The sequence below is a fragment of the Strigops habroptila genome, chromosome 1, assembly GCF_004027225.2.
Source record: "Strigops habroptila isolate Jane chromosome 1, bStrHab1.2.pri, whole genome shotgun sequence".
In the NCBI taxonomy this organism is placed as follows: Eukaryota; Metazoa; Chordata; class Aves; order Psittaciformes; family Psittacidae; genus Strigops; species Strigops habroptila.
Genome location: NC_044277.2, coordinates 60716875 through 60743275, shown reverse-complemented (window position 1 = coordinate 60743275; position 26401 = coordinate 60716875). Strand labels below are relative to the sequence as shown.

The following is a 26401-nucleotide window of genomic DNA, read 5'->3' as shown; positions in this document are numbered from 1 at the left end:
TAACAGTGTTTTGAAGACAAATAGTAAACATATGGCTAATCCCGTTTGTTTATAATCACTGACAAAGTATAGATATCAGTGTGCTAAGTGATGTTATGTGAGCATTTTTCCCTTCATGAAGGGAAGTTGAAAAGCCCTGTTGAGACATTTGTTTTAAAATTGTATCTTAATGGATGGATGAGGTTGATGGTGTTACAGCAAGGAGAGTGGAGTGAGTTGAAGGGAGAAAAGCAAGAGAAACCTAACCTACAGAAAATAACACGTGGTTTAGCAATTTCAAAATTTTTTTTTTTAATTGATCTGTAATCAAGTTTGAAATATCCTTAGCTATACTGAGGTGAGATTCCTGAAAATCATGTGCCTTTCAAAAAAATAATATGCAATATCCTTCTTTTTGGCAGTCAGTAGAGGAAAATTGTGATGAAAGCAGTCAGAAAAGATATTAAACCTTGGGTCCTGACTGCTATGCTTACCTTATGGCAATTTTAGGAAATAGCTTGCCTTGCAAAGCGTTCTTTCGCAGAATATATTTTATCTCAGTGGTATAGCCCTTCTCCTGTGTTGTACTGTTTGCAGAAAATTGGAGTGAAAAATAAACAATTTTGGTGTCCTTTACAATAATATATGAGGAGCATGTCAGTTATTGGGCAGCTGTGCTTAATGCACTAGGGAGTACGTTCTCAGATAAACACTGTTCCAGAGCTTGGCTCATCACTGCGAGGGGTGTGCTAAGGCACGTACAGTTGTCTGTAAACATGGAAATTGATGTAATATCTAAATAGGCCAGGAAGAGTAGGACTCTCATATGCAAGGCACTGTACAAGCATGATTAAATACACCTGTTGGTACTAAACTCCTGGTGACTTCTCTCATTTAAATATTATGGTCAGCACTGAAATACTGGTTTTGATAATTCATTACAAAAATGTGTCTGGAATAATGTGTTTTCCTTTCAGGAAGAGTTACTCAGAGAAATATCGTTGTGGAAGTCAACAGTGAAATAAGGTTTGATCTAGCAGGGATTGCACACTTTCACAGATAATGAAAAACTAAATCTGCATTAAATAACAATGAAACTTGTGAGGGATATAAAGAACTATATTTTATGAAATAATTTAACACTTGAATTAAGAGGGTAGGATTCCTAGGAAGAAGTCCGCCTGTGGAGCAGGTTACTTCTATTATTTAGTTGCTCACATCTGACTCTGAAGCAGCTGACTCTGGCTGCTGATGGAATTAGCTGCAGGTTACATTCACCTGTGCCTGCTGGAGGTTTTCTTTCTTGGTGCACTGGAGTACTAGGTTACCATAATGAGGGAATTCCAAAGGAACAGATGAGGCATACTGAGTGTTTTGAAAGAGGGATGAAGTGAAGGGCTGCCTTCCAAAGATGTATATCACACTGAGCGCCTAAAAATCCCCACTCAAAAGTTTTCCATCTAGCTGGCAGCCAGTGCTGGGAATGTGTTGGTTGCTTCCCAGGAAGCTACGTAACCTGGACCTGGCACTAGAAGAAAAAATGTTTTGCATGTAGTTTTGCTGGGTAAGTTTGTAATTAAGAATGTACATTAGAGAGCTACCAAAATTGGAGAGAACTTGTACATTTCCTAAAAGTAATTACACTTTTTAATTTTGTCTAATAAGATCTGGATATAGTAGTAAAGTGTAATATTTACTTAGATAAGAATAGTCACTTGTTTAGCAGGAATTTTTAAGTAAATGCTTCAGATATTTTTTATATTCTATGGTTACCCTTCCCGTGTGTGAGTAAGGCAAGGAGCACTTGCTAAACGTATCTAGAGTTGTAGCTCTGCGCTATTATCTAACAACATCACTCTGTGGTGAATACGTATTCCTAGACAAGGTAATAATTATGTTCTGATACTTGTAAATATGTAAGTACTTGCATACCTTTATTATTATGTGTAGTTCTGTTGAGTCATAGTTAAGTGTGTGAGAAGAGGTAAGATTGAACCTTTATTTTATGTAACTAAATTACTCTTCAAAGATCATATTTAACAGTCCATTTGCAGCATCTTGTGATTTACATTTAGTAGTTTATGTAGTTTAATATGAAGTAACCATTAATGTTCAATAAATGTTCAGATGCATTGGCTTATAGCCTCTTGTAACTCCTGAATTACAGTTGGTGAGCTGTCACTGTAAACCAGCTGCTGAGCTGAAGTTTATAATTTGTATTTAGTATATACAAAAATTACAATGTTCTGTGAGATATTACAGGGGAAGAACACTCTAAAGAGAGCCTGATGATCCTAAGGGGTGAACTTTTCTCAGGCTCCCATGAGTAAGAAAATGCTATTTTGCATTTTAAACATCATAGCCTGCAGAAAGTAATACCATTGCATTTCTTGGTATATTCAGAAAGTTTGGAGAAGCATTTTTCTGCCTTTCAGTGAAAATTCTAATTTAAATTTCTTTATAGGACAGTGTATGTGTAAGGGAGGATCACTAGAACCTCTTTTTAATTACAGATACCCATTTAATTTTAACAGGCAGACTAGAATTGGCTAAAAAAAGTGGTATGATGATACATGATACATAAACACCTATTTTTAATCAACTGTTCAGATGAAGAGAAATAAGTTACGTGATTGCAACATACATGTATTTTTATAGGTATGTGACATACAGGATTAATACATGAGTTTTCCTATCATTTTTTGTATTTGTTTCATTTTTCTTTTTATTTTGTATTTGGCAGAGAGGGAGGAGAAGTTTCTCTCCATGGGTAAGGCAGTGGCATTTCTGTAGTTGATGCTAGCTGGAATGTGGCTTCCTATAATGAAGAAAGCAGGAAAGCAGCTTGGTGTAGGCTTCCGTCAGGTACCTGTTATACTGACTCCGTAAGAAGATAAATTGACGGGAGGAGACACTATTTTATTACCCCAGGCAAAATCCCAGGGCTGGTTTTGGAATTACTGGAAGCAGGCTGGATAGCTGGAGTTATTTTTATATCAGTCATAGATGGGGAAGTTCCCGGGTCTTGGCAGCAGAGCTGATTCAGCTCAGTATGTGGTTGTGGCATAGTGCTGAGGTGGCTGGGTGACTGCTGGCAGTGTCTGCAGCGGCAGTTCACGGCTTCCTGCCATAATCTACTCACTGTACCCAAAAGAGTTGTTAGGTAGCTGAAATGTTTTCAACTTTTAGTCCTATTAAATCAGTTTGCTCACATGGCCTGTTTTTTCCTGAGCTTCTCAAAGAGTTTTAATGTGCTGAAACACACAGGCTTGATGGGGAGTTTTATAGGGGAGCTGGTGATGTACTCTGGTCGCTGCAGACCTGCACAGTGTCCCATCTCATTGTGTGACTCAAGCTCATGCACAAAATCATCTGTCTCATAGGAATTACGAAACTTGCAGGGTTTCACCAGGGAGGTTTCAAGCAAATACTGTTGCAGTCATAAACTGAGTCTCGTGCTCAGGCCTATTTTGGCAGCTTGTTAGATGTGATTCATGGTGGATTCAAAGAAGGTTACTGCATTTCTACAGGACTTCTGGTTTTGCATTGTTTTGGAGCTTCATGGCTGTCCTGTAGCTGTTTATCAGTGCTAAAGCATGTACAGATTCCTCTGCAAACAAGAATGTTGATCAGTTGACTGACATTTGTTAGTAAGTGCAGGAAGCTGCTTCTTTCCTTTCTACAGAGCTGCTTAGTCTGGCAACCTGTGTGTTATGAAGGTGACTAAAAAGAAAACACAAATCTTGGTCCAGCTCTGATTTTTTGAATAGTTGGCTGCAAGTTCCTACAAAGATCGTAGAATGAGTAATCCCATTGAAATCAGTGACTCAACTCATTGCATAAAGATGGCACAGGTAGAAACTGTGCAGTGTGGTCTCCTCCCGACAGTAAGAACCAAAATCAGTGTTTAAGTCTTAACACTTCAGGGTGTACTTGTATCCTGAAGTGAAAATTACTGATGTGCTCAGTTTTCAATCAAGTAAAGCAGACTTGTGCTTGAGGCTAAAGTGAAAAATTAGGTCTTTTTGTTGCTGGAAATTATTTTAATGTTTACAAGGCTAATGTGTATGTATGGTTTTGCTTCCTAATCAGATATCTACAGAACAGTTGGCACTATATATTTCCTTTCCTAATTCATGTCAGATTTTTTGGAAGCCTTTATTTCCCAAAGGATTACTTAAGAGTTTTCTCCATTTAGTAGGTAGCATGAAGAATTCTGTAACTTTTAGGATGCTCTTGCTGCCCATCTGGTTGCTGTAGCCTTTTCTCTACATTATAGCAATACCTATAGCTAACTTATCTTGAGTTTAAACATCTGCATTCATTTATGCATGAAAAGAATGAAGTAAAATCTAATTGTATTAGTGTTAGTTTCTGGATATTGGGTGAGAGTAAGAAGGGGTCCATCATGTGAATTTAGACCACACCTGTCCCTCTGACACATTCAAAACAATAAACAAAGCAGAAGTGCAAGTTTACAAGCTTAACTAATGCCATTAGGTTTCAGATTTTAAGTCTGTTCTGTAGAGAAACGTAACACTTGGCCCAGATGTAGGTGCACTCTCAAAACACATTCCTAAACTTTTAATTGCATTACGCATTTTCATTTCTCCAAGCCTTTTTTTCCTCTTTCATTCCCTTCCATGTGTAATTTTTAGCGTCTTGCTGAAGGAATTACGCACATGGGGATCAGGGAGTGCATTGATCAGCCATTTCCTACACTTTTCCATTTGCTTGGCTTTTGTTCTGTTTGTTTGCTTTGTGCAGACACTTGAGCAGAAAACTGACCTTATAATTTTTAGGTATCTATGGTGTGGCAGCATGGAAGTTTTATTGCTTTTCTTTTCACTGGCCAACAAATAATTTTTAAATATTTATCTGGCTTAGTTGCACTGTACAGCTCGTCTGCATCTGGCATCTTTTTCTAACTTGGCATTGCAGGGCTAGGACCCTGCAGTGCTCAGTGGTTCATGGGACAGGGTGGTCATTCCTGGAGCATTACTCCACAGACACCAGGGAGACTAAGGGGAGGCAGGAGGATGCTGATCAGAGTTCTGGTTTGCAAGTGTTATGCTGCCTCCATAATCTGTTTACTTAAACATGCATGTGTTACAGATCAAGTTTGGTTAATCTTTTGATAAAGGACTGGAAGATTAACACTTGAACATTATGCCTTTATATTCTGCTGCAGACATTTCTTATAGTTTTGTGTTCCACTATATTTTCCTTATGATGTGAAGTGATTAGAGTGCGCTGCTGCTCTTAACTTGTAGAGAAAAGGCCGGTTTGAGATAGTTCAGCTCTGAAACCCAGTGTATATGAATTTTTGTGTTATTCCGTGAAAATTTTCATAATTTCACAAAAATGTGGATTGGTTCTGCTGATTTCACAATTTGAAGGGATAGGGCTTTTTATTTTAATGTTTTATGGAATACATAGTGCTGTTTAAAACTAAAAATCTGTTTCCAATTTGCAAATAAACTCTACCTTGACTGCATTTATGGAGTTTGGATGTTCTATAATTTTTCCTTTGTGAGACCCTCGAAGTGGGTATTTGCGAGGAATTATTTACTCAGATATAGCGATATGTGGCATTTTGATTTTAGAGCAAATGGAATTCAGTTAATAAATAAGCACTGCAGAACCTAACTAATTTGAAAATTCATCATCACGGGGGGGGGGGGAATAAATATATCTGTCTCTCCAAAAGTGGCAGTAGGATACAGGACAAGATTGCTATTGATAAAGTACATGCTCTGTGATTAGAAAGTTGGAAGTAATCAAAGTTTCTCTTTTTAGAGTGCTCTGGTACACAAATCAGTGTTTGTAGCTGGGGTTATAACAGTACTTGCGTGTTCTACAGAGTGTAACTGGTTAAGAGCCTATTGTTTTACTTCACGCGTTTTCTATCATAGCAAAGGTCTGGTTGTCCTTTCCTCTCAACCCTTTTCATAAGATTACGCTTGAAATAACAGCATTCTGATAACGAGAGCGTTGTGCCAGGATTTCTGATGATAGGGTTTTATGGTGTATAGCTCTGTTCATTGCAGAATAATGAAGTGTTACTGTCAGCAGAAGAAACTGAACTTTATTATTGAAAGTTCAGTTCAGAATTCTGAAGTCCACTTGAAACTTCTTTTGAATGTATTTTTAAGTTTCAGGACTTTAAATGCTACCTTGCACTGCGTTCAGATCGGCTGGAGGCAGCAGCTGCGCATGAGATCCTCCACAAACACATGCTTCTATGAGAAGAAATATGTAGAGGAACCACACGTGTATTCTAAAAAGCTGAAATTCAAGTGTTGTGGTTTAACCTACATAAGTTCTGTTAAGGCTGAGCTACAACAGGATGAGCCAGAAAATACAAAGAAAGAGTTGGCATTCCTTTCTTACTTGCTTGTCATGAAAAGTGTGGGCTGTAAGGAACATATCCATTCTCACCTCCACAGCAAATTGTTAGCAGTTTAGTGTGGTGCTTTCTTTCAGTAATTGCTGTTTGTATGATGGCAAATGTGAAAGAATTCGATCTTTTGTGGGAATTTGTAGTTACAGATCATTTGATACGTGTTACACTGTTTTGTTATTACAAATGTAATATCAAAAGACATGGCCTCTACCTAATGTCTAATCTGGTCTTGGTTTATGTGCAGATTTCACCATAAACACTTTAATTTTCCTCCTTTGGATATGTGGGGGTTTTTTGTTTTGTTTTGTTTTTTAAGAAAGAAAGCTTTCTGGTATTGTTTAGATTTGCAAAATAGACCAGATAAGCACTTTTTTTTTTTTCCTTAGGATCTTTCACAGCTCTTACCTTGGACTATAAACATGCCTATTGTATGAGAACGATCTCTTTGTTCTGTGTCAGATGAAAAATTAATTTGTATTTCAGTACAAATGTGTTGGTTTCAAAAACGCTGTATTGGTTTTATCTTTTCAGAATTTGAAGTTCTGGTGATCCATCATGGGGAACCATGTAGGAAAACGAGAACATAGCACTGACAAGTCAACCAAGGTAAGTGGAGAAAACTGAAGAGGCAAAGTCGGTTCAGAAACATGTGTGTTATGAAATACATATTTTTTTAGTACAGCAGTGTCTTTGCCAGATTACTTTCACCATTACTATTTTGTAGTTATCACTATAAAATGACTACCTTTTTTCAAAAAAAGGGTCCTGTGAGATGTGGCCAGACCAGGATTTTTCTGTGCTAGATTAATGAGGGATGTGGTGTTTTCCTGCATCAGAAGGAATGTTTCTCAGTTATGGTAGAAATGAATGAAATGAGCCTTAGAAGCATGATACTGTAGAAATTTTTTAAAGAGCCAGTGAGCTTAATTATGTTCTGCGTGTTGACAGCTTTCCATTTGGGTAGTCATTGGCTTTATCCATAGGAAAGAAACTATATAGAAACACATAAAATGAGAGAAGCACGTAAGAGAATTCTAAAGGGAAAGATTCTCAGTCTGTGGAGATACAGCTTGAAAAATTTCCTCCCCAGAAAAAAAAAAAAAAGGATGAAATGTTAAAATGTTAATTAAAAGTTAGTACTTGTTTTGTAAGCCTCTGCTGACACTGTTGTGTATTTTGCACATAGTGTGATACTCTGTTTGCCTTGTGATAATATCTTGTTTATTTGTTTTTCTACATCGTACCGGAAGAGAATTCACACATATCTTAAAAAAAGACATCTTTGTGTGTGTATATATACGTGTATAAAAAAAGATGCTGCTTGTTGCTAGCTATTGCTAACTTCCCTCCACCCATCCCCGCCCAAAAATAATAGTTTACAGTCTGAGCCCACACTGTACAAAGCTGTTGCCTTCTGCATTAGACAGATGTTGTAAACAGGTAGTTCTGTGCTTTGTCTGGAGGAATGTGGGTAGTTTGCATTGCTGTGGCAGATAAGCAGTTATCCCCAAAAGGCATACAAACTGGAATTCATACAGTTATTAGTACTTTGCCATCTCCTTCAGGAAGATTCATAAGCATGCTGGAAGGAATAGGGCAAAACCAGCAGGAAGTGAGGACAACTGGCTACATATGTTTTTGCTTTGTGTCTGTGCAGTATTTTGCAAAATAGTTTTGTGGCCCAAAGTTTCAGTTTCAGTACAAACAAAAGTGTAAGTCCCAAGCTGTGGTCTTGTAGTGACCGGTCTCATAGACTTCCCTTCTAGATAACTCTGTTGTGCAGATCCGGCAAAGTCAAATGCATTAAACAGATGTATTTAGCCAAATATTTTGATCCTTTCTGACCAAGGGTGTGAGATCCTGCAGGTATATAGAGCTCGATGGGCTGTTTTGTGCTGTATATCCCCTTCTTTGGTTTTTGAGGACATTTGGCTAGAAAAACACATCATAACTTCTCTCCTGCTCTGAGATCACCTGTGTCTGATGCATCTGGCTGGCAGGTGAGTGAGTTGTGGGGCACATGGGGCCTCAAAAAGGAAAAGATTCTTCCAACTGTACCAGCCTATACCATAAGTGCAAGTTCTGCAGTTGTGAGCAAGAGTCAGGTGGCTGTGAGTGTTGCACTTAGTGTGTGAGACAGGTCTACAAGGAAATGGATTGCTGCAATTTTTTTCAATTCCTTCTTTTCCTAATTAGTTCATGGTGAATACTTGATTCTCCAATCAAAATAAAGTTCATTTACCTGAAATATTTTTGAAGGGGGAACTTATTTCTGTAGTGATATCATCTGTCCCTCGCTCATTCTTCTAGAGTAACAAAACCCTAAACCACCAAACCCCTAAACTTTAAAATAGGCAATGTTTGATCAAAATCTCCCTTTATGCACGTTAGACAGTAATCACGTCACAAGAAATAAGGCCACAGATTTAAAATCAGGAAATACATGGTTAAGGTGCTACTATGTGTTCCACATAACTTGTCAATCTTGATTTAGTTCTTACAGGCAGCATTGAAGTTCTTAACGGCAGTGGTAACCATGTCATACTTTTTCTTTTTTTTTTCCCTCCCCCCCCCCCCCCTTTTCTGGTTAAAATAGCTTCTTTGTTTTCTTGTTGCCGTTCAATATAGCTCTAAATTAGAACTGTTTTCCCACCAGGCTTCTAGTGTGGTATGGGAAACAATTGCTGAAGGCTTGCAGAGACTACAGTGTAAATGCTGAACTGCCTCTCCTTGCTTTTAGCAATAGAACTGCAATGAAAGAGGCTAACATCTCATTATGGGTCTTTCTGAAATTCATTACTTTTAACTTCAGGCTCTTAACTCTATTTCCTTTCCCAAAAATATAATACCAAAGAACAACATTGTTTTAGGCTGCTTCTTTGAACCGGTGATGTCAAATTTGTGTCACAAACACTGTACTGGCTCCTGAGCTGATAGACAGGTTCTCCAGGCAGCTGTTTCATGTATAGTGACATTAGAGAGACTGCTGCCAAACTGTAGCAATCGTAATTCTTGGTTGTCCAATAAGTGTCCTGTGGCACAGCAATTACTATGGGTTGGTTTTGGGTTTTTTTTATTTTTAGTTGGCATCTAGCTTTGCTTTACTTTGAGTAAATTTGGGTATTTGAATTATAAAATTAGAAATAATGATCGGGAAAGTAATTATTTCATCAAATGTCTAACATGACACCAAGATGCTTTCAAATTGGGAAATTTACAGAAGACCAAAAAATGGTTTCCCATGCTGTGATACTTCTTTCAAAATATTGTCCTTTTCTTGATTTGTAAGCGTGCCAAGCTACAGTGATTATTTAATAAATAATGAGATACTGTGAAACTAATTGAATGCTCTGAAAAAGTTGGTCTATTTGACCTAAGTAATGTAAAACTGTTTACAAAACTCTCATGTTTTATGCAGAATGATAGCATACTAAATCTCATTTCAGTCAGATTTTTCTCTTGTATTTAATGGATCTGCATTTTTTAAATAGTTTTAAAGTTTTGTAAGATACATAAAAGCTATTCAATGAACCCAGCAATTTATCTTCTTTCTTTTTACTTTGGATTATAATAGACTTTGCAGTCTAAATGTGCAAGTATTTATTTTGTTTAACTTTGTGTTAATACTTGGGTTTAAATTTAAAGAAATGTATCTAAGAACAACAATAATGAAAAGAATAGGTTCTCCTTTGTGCCCTGTGTTTCTTTAAGTTCTCAGCTAAATGTAGAGGAGTAGACAGAGTAGACAACTGAAGTTTTATTGGTCTTTTTTTTGGAGTTGTAATTGTTCTGTGTTAATTTGGCATAACTAAGCTGCAAGGTGCCACGTGCTCTGTGACTATGTAATGACTAAAGCTGATTGTAAGTATCACAACAGCACAGTTCTTTGCTAGTCTCCATTTTGATTGTCTCAGAGAATTGCCATCCTAAAATCTTTGATCCTTCTTGGTACCTGTCAAAATTGGCCTTTAACTTCATTGATTGGGAAGATGGGATTGGAAGGAAGGTTTCTGGCATTGTCCCATCTATTCCACACCAACTACCAAATGCACCAAGTCCTTGGAGCCCGTTTTCCATGTGTCTCGGGTCAGATAGTACTGTGGGGAGCTGGAACCCAAGCTTGTGACCTCTAATAAAAGACCAAAACCTACTGCCCTGCCATGCCAAGGGATTGCTCAAGAAACTTATACAGGTCCTGAACATGTTAGATTATTGGAAATACTGGATCAACTACTTATTTCATGATTTTGATATATTTGGGGTGTGCTGTAAATAAGCACCAAGGAACCAAAACCAACTGTTACCTCTGATACCTAATTGAAAAACTTTGGGAAATGTAATCGCCCAGTATATTGCTTTCTCACAGGCCAAAACTGAAAACAGATGTAGTGATTATAAGGCACTCAGTCTACAATTTAATGTTTTGTTTGAACTAAAAGCTATCTGTTAACAGTGACCAAGTCTTGCTATGTAGTAAACTTGCCATTAATTGCCCATTTTATAATGTGTTTTGCAGTTGTCGATCTGATAATTTTAATCAGCTGTTCTAAGGAGAACTCAGCATAATTAGTTCAAGCTAAATTGCTAGAGTGAGCACTTACCAATAAATCAGATCATTTCTGTGCTACTTCTGAGGGGATGCTGTTTTCTCTCCTCTTTTTTCCCCAGTCATTTTGCTAATATTTAGGAATTTGCACCCTGTGGAGTCTTACTCCTGGTAACATTGGCAAAAAGTTTTCTGGCTCTCCCTGATGAGAGAGAGTTGAAATTCTGAAGATGGCTGGCACAGTAGTTATATTGTTCACTTCATAGATGCTCAATGATCTGCAAGCAAAGAGTTTTCACACTAATCTCATCTGGTGCCCTGCCTCTCATGGTTGAGGTTGCTTACAGACCAGAGCCGTATGTGTGGTTTTTACCAGGTGCTTCCTTTTGTTATTTGTCATAAAGTATCAAGAAAGGAAAAAACCAACAGATTAAGTAATTTTATTTGCTGTATTAATTGCTCTGAAGTGTTATTTTTGTAACACAAGTTTATTTTTTAATACTTACAGGTTGAAAGATACATAACATACAGATTATGTGGATTTTGAAGTCTGGGATATGCTTTTCTGTAAAAAATAAACCCAAATGTGGCATTTGAATTTTTTATTATGTTTAAATAAATAGTCTTACTACCATACATAAGTTAATCAGAGTGCAGCCTTTTCACTTTTTCTCCCTAGCAAAGTTGCGTAACACAGTTTTTATTTTCTAGTACAATTGTGTTTTCTCAGAGTTGCTGTAAAGCAATGAAGAGCATAGGGGCTATGGTGGCGTATTCTTTGTGATTTGATATATTGATTATAACACTCCCTCTCAAGCCAATACCTTTTTGAAGGCAAAGGAAAAAGAGAGGAATACTTTAAAATGTTGAGACTGCCAATGTTTTCTGTGAGATTTGTAAAACCAGTCAGTTTTACAGGTTGCACACTGTAGAAATTCTCGTGACCAGCCAGTGCCTGGTTAACCCAGTGTCTGGTACGAGGAAGTACTGCTTTTGGAAGAGGCAAATCTTCTTCCAGGGTGTGAAGTGAAGTTCTGGGCAGTCAGGTTAAGCAAGACTAGTTCAATTTGACAGATGTTTCTTTTCTTAAATTCTACCATCAACCGAGAGTTGGCCTTGAGCATATCCTTTTGCGCTCGCTCTGTCCTCCTGTTTAATTTCTTAACCTTCGTACTGTCTAACTGGTTTGTTTGTTGAGACAGATGCAGTATCATTCTATATTAGTACTAGTGCTTGGAGACTTCAAGTGGAGCCTTCTGGCACTAATGTGCTTCAGGTAGAGAGATGATACCATAGTGAAACAGAAATGACTGTTCTGTTGAAACCTCTGAGAATGCAAAGTATGCAGTAGTTCCGACATCTGTCCTCAAAAATTAACCTGAAGACCGTCATTCAGTATGGTATTGCAAGTCTAAGTTTAAGTAGGCAAGCAGCTCTACTGTAAAGTTAAAGGGAACAGTTTATGTGTCTAAATAGAAGTCGTGTTTGAATACTTGACTGTTCATTAAATTCTTCAGGCACTGAATTTAATAGGGTCAATTCCAGTTATATTTAACGTTTCTGATGTCTAAAATTTGGCTACCTCATCGTACGTCTGTGTGGAAGAGTAACTGTGGTTCAGAGCTGATACTTGTACACTTACATGTTTCCGTTTGCTGTGCGTATGTGAAGGCCACTGATGGTGCAGTGCTCTGCTGTGCAGAGCAGTTGGTGGAAGAGCTAAAGGTTGGACGCAAGGCACATGCAGGTGAGGAGCAAGTTCTAGTCACTGCCACAGTGCCTGCTGATAGCGTTTAAAGAGTTGCCTAAATTGTATAGTCTTGGCAGTATGTCACTAGATCTGTGTTTCAGTGAAAATGTGAATAAATATTTCACATAACCATTACCTTCATAAGTTAAGAGCGTGTTTTTCTGTTGTGCACACAAGTAACTGTTTCTTGATTTAGGTCTCAAGCTGGTTGAGTTTGCATGAGTGCAAAAGGAAGAGGCGCAGTCACTGTGGTTTTGGCTGGGGAGGAGGTAGGGTCTTAGGCTTTGTTCTCCCACCCTCAGCCTGCAGAACTGACTAGAAGAAGAGGGAAGTACACTCTGTACTTTTTAAGGTCTTGTGCTTCAGATGCCATGCTATTGTGGTATAGTTTCCTATAGTTCCTTTCTTGTTAGCTTTGATATAGAACTAGATAAATGTACTGTGAAATGAGTTGAATGACAGTACCACTTAAATTAGATAGGAGTTGGAAGAAAAGGGGTGTCATACACTGCCTATTGTTCGTGAACTCTCTGTGAACTGTTACAGTTGCTGAGATGACTTTAATAAGTCAGACCATACTTCAACCTGAGAACATGTTGGTCAGTGCTTTAGCATCTTCATACCAGAAAAATGAAGTTGTTTATATTTTTAATCTTGAGGAGGCAGTAAGTGATGTGGAGAGCCTGAAGGGGAGCAGTATCTTCCTTTGTCACATAACCTTTTTGTACCTCTACTGTTGTGGTGGTCATAGATCAGCATGTGATGATATTTTATCACCTGCTCTGAAATTGGGTGAGATAGGTCAAAGTGACAAACTAGAATTTCTGTTATGTTTGAGAAGAGCCTAAAAAAACTTCTGCAGTCATGTATTATCTTAGAATGCAGGTATAGCTGTAAAACAGATTGCGGTGAAGTGCATTCTCCTCATTAGAGAGATTGCCAAGCTTTACCTATGGGTACCCAGGGCTAAACTGCAGCAGAATCTCCAGTATCTAAGACGGTGAGTGGTAAACCTGTCCTCTAGCACTTAAAGTATTAAATCTCATTAAAAGTGCATTTTGAAGTTTGTCCCCATCTTTTTCCCATAATGCTTGTTCTGTTGTCTTTGATGCTCTTGGGAAGCAGCTGGGAAGAGTAGTACTGGAGCAATGTTTTATTTTTCTTCTGTTTCACACATTTACATTTCTGGTAGTGTAACTGACTGTGCAGCTAGGTGAGTGTTACTAGTTGTAAGACGTGGTTTTACACTTGGCATTGGTACAAAACCAATACCCTAGCTCTGCTCAGACTCGATGCGAAATGTTCTGCCATGAGGAAGGAGCTCCATATCACTAAGGTGAGTTGAATTTTGTTCTCATTTCTGAATTTAGCAACTGTGAAATGGACATCTGAAGGAAAAAGGTAGAGGGCTTCTCCAGACCAAGTATCACTTTAACAGTGGCTTCCTTTTGCACTTCAGAAGCCGAAGACGAATTTCTTACTTAATTGTCATTATTTAAACACTGAGTAAGCTTAATTCATCTGTGGCTACAGCTCGTAAACTGGTTTTTCCACTTTGAACTAAAATGTCACGGAATGTTTTTCCTTTTTACTTAACTTTCTCATGCCCTCTACTTTAAGTTGATGGAAATACTTAGGTAGCATTTACTGGAGAGAAAAAAAAAAAAAAGGTGTTTTGCAAAAGGAAATTGAAAAACTTTTAAGCAGAGAAATATGACTTTATTTTTGGTTGCTGAGATAAGGTTCACTCTTAAAAACAATCTGATCTTTCAGTGCAGCATCCCGTAGACGTGGCCATGAAAATATCAAGATTTGCCTAGAGCTGGAGGCCACAAGATACGTGCCGTTTACCCAGGGTAATTAGGGGGACTTCTGAGCATCAGTTATAATCAAGAAGAGGCAATAATGGAAATCTTGTGGTTTTGTCACAGTGGCACAGAGTGACATTCCTGTTGGTGTAGCTGGACTTAGCTGGAACTGAAAGATGAACTTAGGGGAGGCATAAGGGCTCTAGGCTTGGTCATGAACTCTATGCAGCTCAAAAGCTGCAGAAAAGGCCTAATTTTGGAGTCCTTGGTTATTCCCGTTCTGTGTAAGAGCTTCAGATGCACTGTCTGGTAGTGCTGAGGTTTTCAGATGAGTTATGGAAATCCCAATATACTAGAGTATAGAAGCAATATAGAAGCATCTGGGTTACAAGGCACTATCCGAGACTGTTCTGTTGAGATATGAGTGATTTTTGTTTTGTTTTGTGGTCATAACTGACTTGCACGTCTAGCTCCTTCTTTTGTCCTCTTCCTGCTGCTTCTTACACCCAGTTTCTTTCTGCATGCTACTTTCTGCCAGCATTTCCATCTCTGATGCAGTCTAAATTCAGTGCCATGTTTTGATTTTTCTGAGGCATTGGAAATAATACTTAACAGCTGACAGTTCAGTTACATGCTCAGAAGCAGTGAAGAGATAGCCGGCTAACAGGCAGTCTGATCGGGAAGATGGGAACACTGTAGAAGAAAAGAGAAAGTTTGCGCTTTTTTGACAGCTTGAAAAATTTTCTCCACAGCCAGCTTGCTCTCTCTCCGTTTTGACACAGGACTTTCAGCAGCTATCCCAGCCTACGACACTACATTGCTTTACAAAGTAATCCAGTACTGCCAGTGCAAATACTTGAAAGCTGAAAATCAAAACTGTCTCCTGTTACTTTTATGACCAACTATCATAAACATTTATATACTGTTTTGTCATAAAGTGTTGCTTTCTTGCATTTCTACCTTGTACCCAAAGATTTATTTTATGCAGAAAACAAGAATTGCTGTTGAGTTCTTTTGGGGAAACGGCTGAAATTTTTTGGTGTGAAGTGAAATTGTGGGCAAAAACTCTAAATCCCACTTCAGTTCCTTGTGTGCATGTGTATATTTGTATGCATGTGTCCATATATAAAAAATTACACATGTATATTTAAAAGTATATATAAATGCAAGTGTATCTTCAAGTGTAGATACTCTGTTTATATCCCCATATGGCTGTAAATGTGCTCACTATATGAGTTTCAAAAGGCAAGACCAGTAGCCTTCCACCCTGGGGAGTCTGGCTATCTTCCCTGTGAGCTACAGGCTAAATGTTTTCTTAATGTTGAGGCAGAGCTTTCTACTGCAGATGAAACTGGCCTTATGGTGCACAGTGATAAAGCCCAAATAATCACTGTCTTTCTCTTATATTTGTTTTTTTAAACCCAGTGTCTGAAATTCCAGACAATCATGGTTTTTTGAGACTTGGCAGATGAAAGGTTGGTGAATGTGAGACACTGAGAATCTTAAGTCAGTGCTGTTAACAGTTGAGGAATGTTTATATCTCATAAAATATATTAAAGATAGTTCAATACTTATACTATATGTTGATTAAAAAAGCTAAATATCTTTAATATATTTAACAAATATAAATACTAATATAGATAAATATATCATAATGTTCTAGGAAAGGCTTCAGAGCTCACAGTAGGTAAAACGCACTGCATGAAGTAACAACTGTGTTGTCTTTGGTACACTGCTACACAGAAAACCCAGTATGTTTGGGATGATTGATGTTCCTTCTGGAGCTTGGTCACATGAGATTTGAGATCACAAGCTGTACATAAGGAAGAATAAAACTTAGTTTTTTCTGCTGAAAGAAGTAACTTGCCTTATGCTGGAGGATACTTGCTGATGGAAAGAGGTTCTTTCCTATGGTGTAGTGCTAATCCTCACTTTCTTTCTGAATCCAGTCTGTGTTTGGAGATTCAGATTGGCTTAAATGATGAAGCATGTTTATTTGTAGGTGCTGACAATGTGGACCTGGACATTTAGCTTTAGGACTCTTGCAGGTTCATTTACTTGACAAATTATTTTTTTCCTACAACTTAGTATTTTTTAAAAATATAATTCTTAATAAAAAATTTTTCTTTAAATTTCCTTCAGCTAATTTCTTGCCTTATAAGTAAAGGTATTGGTAAGTAGAAAAAATAGGTGAAATACCTATTTAAATTCTCTTCCTCTTGTTTTGACCTCAGTGCTTGTGTTTTACTTTCCTTCAATCCCTTCAGGAGGAGAGAGAACGTAACTCCATTCTGGAATTTCTTCAATGTACCTCTTCTGCCTGTTGCACCCTTTTCCTTTCCTCTGGCACCTTGTCTGTTGTTTATTATTTTATTATTATTCTGTTATGCTATCCTATATAGGCCCTATAAAGGATTGATAAAACCATCTAAAAATAGAAAAATTTATGGAGATTTGGGGAAAGGAGGCCAAAAATTCCCTGTCAGTGGATGCCTTCAGGTGGGATGGGGAGCCCTGTATTCTAATACCAGATTGTCTCAGTGTTCTGGCCAGTGACCTTTAGCTCCACGTACACGAACAACCAGGGGAATGAGTGCTATGTCTGCCTTTGAAAAGGAATGCTGGGATCTTTAAGGCATCAGATGCTTCTCTGGGATTTTGCAGAAAGAGTTTATAATGCAGTTAATGCTGTAATAACACCGTATTGCAGCTGTTGCGTTACCTGATTATGGGAGAATAAAAGGTTTGTGGCATTTTGGAAGCTTATGGGGCTTGACACACAGACTTTGCATCAACTAAATTACTTATCATTGATCAGTTCCAATTCAGCCTCCTGCTGCTTGTGTGTAAGTGACAGGAGTCTCTCTGAATGTGTTTAGATGTAGCCCACCAGGGAGATGGCTCCACCAGAAGCAGGGGGCCTTGGCTTTGATCCCAGCTTCCAAGCGCTGGTCTCAGCAGTTGACAAGTCATTCTGGTTTTTGCCCTGATCGGCTTGCTTTAACCAATTAGGCTAGGAAGTGTGGGCTGGTGGAGCAGGTGCAGAGCTGCTTTCTTCGTGCAGAGAGCCAGATGGCCAGTTAATTGCCCCAATCACTGAGTTAGACTTGGCCAGGTCTCTTGCTCAGTTCTCCATTCTGCTGCCGTGCTGCCAAGTTGGGTCTTGTGGCTTTAAGAAAATTAGGGCTTCAGGACGTCTCTGAGCATCTGGACTTCTCTTAGTCACAATACATGGTGTGGTTAGTTTCAAACCTTTAAATGGTTCCTAGCTGGTTTTTGTTTTCTGAAAAGAAAAAGTTGCCTGATGCTTAACAGGAGTAAAGACTTCTTGGTCTGAGTTAGGACATCTTGCTTGTTACAATATCGTTAGTATTGAGGTATGGTTGTGATGGAGAAAAAACTTAAAGTAGGAACCCATAGTTTGAAGGATCGATTCTTTGGGATTTTGCAAGGAGAACTTCTGTACCTGTTGAGTTACACATTACAGGACAAGACCTGTGAGTGAGGAATTTTGAGGGGAAGAGTAATTTGGTTTGCTAGAGTCTCTGGAATCCTTTCTTAGGATAATTACTTTTCATTGTTAGGAGGAAATGGGAAATTATTATTTGAATGCTAGACTGTAAGGGGTTGTAAACTTGCTAACAGAATTGCAGATGAAGTGTGTTTGCTTATATACATGTTCATACTTAGTCACTCGGTGTAATAACTGCAGCTGTAGTTTATGTGTAACCACTTCATATGAATGTATTTGTTCATGAAATGCAATATATGTAACTCAGTTGCTTTTGTGTCAAGACAGTCCACTTCTGTTACCATAAATCATTTTAGGAGTTAAAAGTCTGGGATGCTAGAGACAAAGGGTGGTATGAAGCAGAGTAATGATAATATTTCCTTTGCAGTGGTAGGGAATTGAATTAAAAAGATGTCTAGGTATTTCCAGCAGGCCACCTATTTTGTTCAATCCTAAAAAGGCAGTCTCTTGGTCTAAAGTGATTCTGAAGTTCCATGTTGATAGTTATTCAAGTGGCTTGCGTAGGCTGTCAGTTAATTCAAGTAGCCTGTATATGGGAAGCATCAAATAAACGAATTAATATAAAACAGCTATTTTAAGTTTTTGTATTTAGAGTTGATGAATTTCATTTATTTATTATTGTTGTTGTTGTTATTATTTTGCATCCGTCATGTTCCATCTGTTTTCTTCAGCCAGCCCTGGATCTGTTTTGCATGGCTTTTTTAAGTAATGTTTTGACAGTGCCTTTGGCAGTGCCAATTCTACCTAGAAGTTACATAGCTAGTAGATTGCACTACCTCTAGAGGAGAAGGTGAAGAGCTTTGCAGAGTCTGTTGTGCTTATGTCTGAAGTCTCCACAGTATATGGATAATACCAGAAAGTCTGTCTGAGACATACTTCTTTGTAGTTGTATGGGCTCCTTTTTTGTGATGAAATACTAGCAAGAGAATAGTAGAGGAAATGCCTGCTTGTTCATGCACAGGTTTTCTCTCTCCAGTTAAATTCTCTGCCTAGAGAAGCAGCTGAACATAGCTGGTGCAAGTATGAGTTTCCTGCTTGACTACTTTAATTCCTGCTTACCTACAGAATTGAGGCATGGATTTTAGCCTTCACAACACATATGCAGTAATGTAAAATTCTATTTATGTGCAGCGGGTTACTAAGTAACAGTTGCTGGGGGAAATGCAGCCTTTAACTGCATGATGTCTGTGCACTTAACATTGCCAGCCATGTAGTGCATTAACATAGATTTTGCACATTAATGTAATGGGATTTGCTGTGGGCTCTATCTGAGCAAAACCTTGGGAAAAATACCAGGAGTGTAGTTTGAAGAGCTGGAATCTCTCTGCAGCCTGGTCTTGTGGATGGGAAATGAAACCAAGTTTTCCCCTTCTACCTCATCCTCTCCATACCACACCATAATTATGGACCCTGATGTATTTGTGTGTGTATTAGTATTTGTATCTAACAATAGATGAAAAGGTGTGTATCTTCCTTCTGGGGGAGGAAGGTTGAATGACAAACAAAAAGACTTGTGACACAGGGATAGATTTGGGTGTTGATAATACAAGAAGTTTGCCTTGAGCTATGTCTCCTCTAGTAACTGTGCTTACTTCTAATTTTGCACAGAGGTTATCAAAGGATTTATTTATTTATTTTTTTCCCTAAAGATTCCTTTTCAAGGAATGTTACTTTGGAAAGGTCATGTGTCTAGCCTTGAGATGGGGTTCCCTTTGAATTACACCTAGTATAACATACGTGAGGGCTTTGAGCTGGAGACTTTTATATGTGATGAAAATGAGCTGTCACGAGTTGTGCAGCTTTTAACTCATTTCTCTGTTACAAAGCTACTTTTTGTCTGTAAATACTTGGAAGATGTGTGTATATGAATAATTATTGCAGCAGAAAGTAACATGAGCTTATTAGGCTGTATGATTTGCTTATCATGGACTATGTAGACCTTAATCTCAGTGAAGTTCTTTTTATTAATTATGTCAGTATACATAAAAGATGTGCAAAATAAATTTTGATAAGTAACCACTACCACAGTCCTTTTATAAAAGTGGCATAAATATCTATCAGGCATAGTTATTGTTAGTTTCTTGGATTTTTATAACATTGTTTTAGCTGAATCCAAGAATGTTATTTCCTAATCACTGACAAATGCTTTATAGGTGGGAGTTGATCTCATGTTATCTACCTGTGCTCTTCAGTAGCCAACATTGCCACTGTCATGTGATCATAACTTGTCAACTTTGCAAAATTCACTTCATCTATTCACTCATGGCAATTGATTTTTAATTTTTTTTTTTCTCTTGCTATGGATGGTTTACAAAAAAAAAACCCAAACCAAAGCCAAACCTGGAAAAGCTGTGTATGCTGATTTTTTTGTTCCTGGCATTGTGAAGTCTCTTGGCATTTTTGATGGGGTATAAATCTGAAGTACTGTCTGACTGCATTTTTGTCTCTGTTTGAGACAGCATAGTATCTGAGGTTTTTTTATAGTCTCTCATACAGTCCACCCATTTTGGGTTTTGAAAACAGAAACTTTTCCCTCTGGGGAGGAACTGGTCCCAAGTTCTTCATTGCTCAGTCAGGCTCCTGTTTTTCTGTAACTCACTGTGACCAGCTGTGACTTTTCAAGTGGTTTTAAACTGGTGTATTAGCCACAGCTTTCCCTCGGGAAGCTGTCATCTCTGGTGACAGTCCTGACTCTGAGCAAAGTATCTTTGTCTGTAGAAGAAGCAAAGCAGAACATGGACAGAAAAATTGTCAGCACTAAAAATAAGTACATATCTGTTCTTCCAAGCCCTTTTCTTGTTGCTCTATAGGGACTTGTGTGTCTTTTTTCTCTCAAATCTCCAAGTTCAGGAGAAATGGGGTTAAGCTTTTTGCTAATAGTGCCTGCCTTTGCCGTATACATCGGGAGCTACTTATCAGTTTTGAACACCTGTAAACAATCATTTATAGTAACTTAACTAAGATGGATGCAGAAAAGAAACAAACCCTTTTCGCAAAGCCACTTTCTGGCCAGTTGGTTCCCAGCTGATCCTAGTGGATGGGGTTATCCATTCACTAAGCCACCGTTCCAGATGTGTGGCTTTCCCTTTATTGAACTTCATGAGATTCTTGGTTTATTTCTGTAGCCTGTCAAGGTCACTCTGAATAGCAGCTCTGCTTTTCAGTGCACTGACCCGTCCCCTAGTCTGTTATTACCTGGGTCTTTATTAAGGACATGAAATGATATTTGCCTTCGTGTTGATCCCTGAGGGATACAGCTGCTGCCTGACTGCCAGATGGACTTTGTGCCGTTGATCACAATCCTCTGAGCCAGGTGGTCCAAGCAGTCATCCACCCCCTTGTATTCCTCTTACCCAAACCTTCTCAGTTTGACTGCAAGGGTAGAGTGGCAGACTGAGGGAGGCTGTGTCACAGACCATGCTAAAGACGGGATTTGATGTTCTTCTTTTCGCCTCCTCCACAGAACAAGTCATTTCATCGCAGGAGACTATCAGGGTGGTCAGATACAATTTGCACTTTCTCTTCATGGAGAGCAACTTCTGTTAAACTGTAAGGTCATCTGCCTTTAATAAAAAGATAAAAACAGGTAAACATTTGAAATGCTGTATATGAAGTATGGCTGTCACTTTGCCAATGGATTATCACTCCTACACTGTAGACACAGAGGTTTCTGTTGAGCACAGAATGTACCCTACCTTCGACAGTCTTTTATACTTCAATAAAGTATTGCACTCTGGGATAACTGACTGGAAATGAGGTCCTTTTCTTTCAAGATAAAAATAAAAGAGGGAAGAGCATGAAGTGCACTTTCTAGTTGGATAATGATCCTCGCTTGCTTGAAATCTTGCTAGGAAGATGTCCACTGGTCACAGATTTGCAAAGACCTGACAAATTGCTACCAGTCTGTATATGGTAACTCACAACAATACAGAGATAGTGTTGAGTTGTCACAGAAAAAAGGCAATGCTGGCTGGCTATGCTAAGGTGGTTGGTTGGGTTTTTTTGGGGGGGGGTGTTTTGGTTTGTTTTTAAATAAAAAGATGAAAGCTCTGAAAATTAGGCACTGAAGGAAAATGTGGACGTTGAAGAAGAGAAGAACATTTTTTCCTGCCTGGAGTTTGAGACAGACACAGACAATGAATAGAAATGCTTGTTGGTAGTGCTCCATTCTTCCACACAGAGCTTGGGACTTGCACAGATGATGACTAAATGGTGGAAGAGTAGCGCTTATTTAAATCACTTAATTTTTTTAAAACCTACAGCTCTCAAATTTCAACATGATACAGATATGTCTTTGTCCTTGCCTCCTCGCGCCATGATACATTTCTTTTCCTGAAGGTGTGCAGGGCTTTTACTAGAACCACAGTAATGAATCAAACTCAGGTAAACTGAATCATCTTTTTAAATATTAGTTTCTATTTGCTTTTGGCTCACTGAGTGATAAGGTGGCTGCTCACAGTTTGCATTTCTGGTATTACCATTTGTCCCGTCTGTACATGAGTCTTTCACTGTCATCTCTTCTGATACTTCTTTATGTTGGTAGTGGAGAAGATGGATGCTTACTTTTACAGTCAGTTGGAAGATTCTATAGCTCGGTCTTTCTCAGGTTTGGTTTGTTTGTTTGACTTTATATATTTGGAAAATGGTAGCTGCAGTTGTTTAAAACAATAGTCTCCCTCTGAACTGTTCTATTTTAAATACAACAACAAAACAAAAAGTGCGCCTGGAGAACAGGATTGTGTATGGTGCAGATGACATCAGTGATTAGATTATCTGTTCATGCTTTTCAAAAGGTATGAGAACAGCCATGAAACATTTGTATTATGGAACAGGTATCTTATCATATTGGATATGTGAAGACACTTTTGCTAAATGCTTTGTGATCACTATCTTTTTTTTTTTTTTTTTTTTTTACCATGGTGTACGTAAATGGAAGGAATTAATTCTACAGAAAAACCTCTCCTATTTCGAGGTGAATAATAGCGTTTGCATTTGCTGATGAATTAGATGTCACCTGGGACTGAGGAAGCACTAAGTGTGAGATCCAAGTGAGTCATTTCCTCATGCTTTCAAGGTTTGTCTTACCACTGGCTCATTGTGGTAAAGAACAATAGTTAACTCGAGGTGACTACTCCTGAAAGTTAGGAATGTGTTGCATTCTTGATATATAGGAAAAAAATGCAGCATTTTACCTATACTTGTTGCCTGTGACATCACCAAGACATGTTAGAAACTAGCCACATCACTTTACCAACGTTTGGATAAACATGAATCAGATTGCATATGTAAGTATCCATATCTGCATATTACAGTCTGGGCTGCATTACGGAGTGTAAGTGTGCTTCCAGAGGAGGGCACCAAAATCCCAAGGTGGCAATGGAACTGGTATAACAAACCACTACATGGCCTGGTTTGTAGCCAGAACTTGCAGAGGTCAGACTCTGAGTGATGGCCCTTACAAGGATTGGAAGCCCCAGGGAGATCAGGTGCTCTCACTGGGTTTAAAATATGTGCTTATTATAGTGCATTTATCTCCCAATTGCATAAACATTCTGATATTATTGCTGCTGAATGTAACAATGCATCCTCTGTTTTCTTGTAGCTTCCTTCTTGCTTTAGAGGACATTCATATACCGGTTATAGGGCAACTAATGAAATGGGCCTCTGCCATTCATTCATAACAGTAGCTCTTCAGGGTTTGGGGTTTTTCTATTGATATTGTTGTTTTCCCCTTCACAGCAGTCGGTACAATTTGAATGCCAGTTTTAAACACAAACTGAACAGTTGCCTGACAATAAACAATTAAAATGTCATCTCTCTGGGTATGTTTGGGTAAACAATTGGTTTTGTATAATGTATTCCAAAATGTTTTGCCTCTGAGACTTTGTTATTCCCTTCTGAGATGGCAAAGTTCAGCCACTGAACATGCAGGTTAGTATTTCAGCTTGCTAGCTTTATGCGTGTGTTACAATGGTCCATTTTTCTTCTGATCATATTGGTGCAATTGTAACTCTGTGCAGCAGGTTTTGTGAGAGCGCCTCTGTTGGCTTAAAGCACGGAGGAAAGCATTGTTCTGTTGTTTTGCCTTTAGAAAACAAAATAATAGAATAAGGAGCAAAATAATGGGAAGAAGCATTTGTTTTCACACAAATCATCAACATAATGCCTGTTACACAGAGGTAGCTGACAAATTTTGCTTTGAAGACATTCACCTTTGTGAAAAACCAAGCAGGCTTTAATGGTGAGTAATGGTGAGAGCCTCTCACTTGGAGTCTCTGAAATTGCAATTCTCACTCTTAGCAGTGCCACAAAATTGTTCCTGAAGAAGCCATCAAAGAAGAAAATACCAATTTTTATGTAATGTCAGATTTCCTGTCTCCTTAGTATTCTTGCACAGTGAGTGATCTGTGTGGGTACTGAATGGGTACTTAGTGAAGACTGGAGAGAGTGTATATGATGTCTGAAGAAGAATTGGCTTCCTAATGATTTTTAAATTGCCTTCTCTCTGAAAATACTAATAAAGAACCATGATCTTGTTTAGTGCATATGACCATTATGAAAGGGAAATGATCATCTCAGTAAGGGTCTGCTCCTCCGTTCTTGATAATAGATGCAGAAGACATAGCAAGCGGTGAATGGGAGCAGCTTCTATTTGTGTTACAGACACTGCTGTGGAATTTTTTCCTTATTTGAGTGCATTATTTTTGGTTAGCTATTTTGAGATTCTCCTGAATTGTGTTGTATTGCTTTAGTGTTAATTCAGTGTATTGGTTTGTGTTATTTATTGTATATTTTATAACAGTCTTTATGGTTCAGTTTAGACAGTCTCTTGAAGAATGACTGGCAGCTAGAGTATTGCAGAAATCTAAAGAAACCTTCTCTTTAGATTTTGGATTTTGTGTTTGGTAAGGTAACTACGGCAAGAAAAAGATCGGTGTTGTGCTTGTCTTCAAATGCCTTGGGCAAAATCATAAGTTGCTTATAAGAAGTGTTCTGAAATTGCTTGCTTAAAAAAAAGTTTAGGATGACCTTTTTTTCTAAGCATGAATACATTTCTGTATGTTTGAGGTATTTATGCTCTAGTAAGTAATTTTATTTATGTATCATTGACAACTGTCTACTATTAGCATTTGGATTATACTTGAGAGACTTACAATGGCTTGCTGAAAGGAAAGTCAGCGAGATTTGAGCCCACAGTTGGATATGAGGTGAACAAATCCCTGGGATGGTACTGTGGCTTTCTGAAAAGGTGTTGTTCCTTCCATGATTTTCATGTTAAAATTTAGCATTGAGCTTTCTGTTGCTTCCTTCTAAGGTTTAAAGTTGCTGAGAGTAAATGGGCAAAGTCATAATAAAATGATGTATTTTAACATGTGCTTTAGTGGTAGTTCCAGAGAAATATGGTTGAGTCTGTATTTACTGAATTTCTTTGAAGGAGGGAGAAATCTTTTATGCTACAAAAGTATGAAAATGTTTTGCAGGAGCCGTTATTGATAAAACACTTCATTTTACTGAGTTGCAGCTTTCTGATTTACTGGGGCAGGGAAAGATGGTGCTTTAGGTAATGGCTTTCCTTTATAATTTTTTGCAGTGCTATATTCATGTAACTACTACTGTAAGTCTCTGACATTGCTTCTTTGTCAAAGAAAACCACAATGAAGATATCTATTTGCTAACATAATTGTTTTAAAAATATGTTTATGCCAGCTGTTATTTTGGAGTACGATCTCCCCGCATATCTCCTTTTAAGAAATGATTAATAATGAATGGGTTTAAATCCAAGTTCTTAAAACCCACCATAATTTGTTGTTATAAAAGTGGGAAAGCTTGATAGTTTATTTTGGGTGTTTTGGTTTTTTTTTAATCTGTTTTTTTTCAAGATTTGCAAAGGTGACTAACACTTTTAAGAGCCTTCTTTTAATGTCTTTGGTGGGATATGGGACAGGGAGGGAGCTTCTGGGTTTTTTAAGCATGTAAAGGTATTTTAATATGGTTCTAAAAACTAACATAACATGCCAATCAAGGATGATTATATGGCTCGGGGACTGAGGAACAAGGGCATAGAGGCCAAGGGTTTTCTACTTGATCCTCCCGGGGGGGGTGTAAGGCTTGAGAAATAGATGGATCATGGAGGTCAACAACTGGTTGCGCAACTGGTGTTGACAACAGGCATTTGGTTTTTACAATTGTGGGGATCCTCTTTGGGGATCAAGAACTACTCAGAAGAGACTGAATCTACCTGACCAAGTCGATTTAATATTGGTTTATTTAAATCAAACACAGATGTGGAAAAGCTCTTGTCATTCAGTTACAAAGACTGTAATTTTCTGTCTTGGGTGGATAGATGGAAATATTTGTATGAAGGCCTCATACTCTATGA

General features: G+C 38.1%; 1 protein-coding gene across 3 annotated transcripts in view; it reads left to right on the top strand.

Annotated features, from left to right (window-relative positions):
• MBP (myelin basic protein) overlaps positions 1–26401 on the top strand; it is a 111069-nt gene that overhangs the window by 20442 nt on the left and 64226 nt on the right. For all 3 annotated transcript variants that reach the window (XM_030485896.1, XM_030485914.1, XM_030485904.1), the window contains exon 2: positions 6917–6991. In XM_030485896.1, the coding sequence (XP_030341756.1) occupies positions 6941–6991 (51 nt within the window). In that variant the 5' untranslated portion in view covers positions 6917–6940. The remainder of the gene's footprint in view (positions 1–6916; positions 6992–26401) is intronic.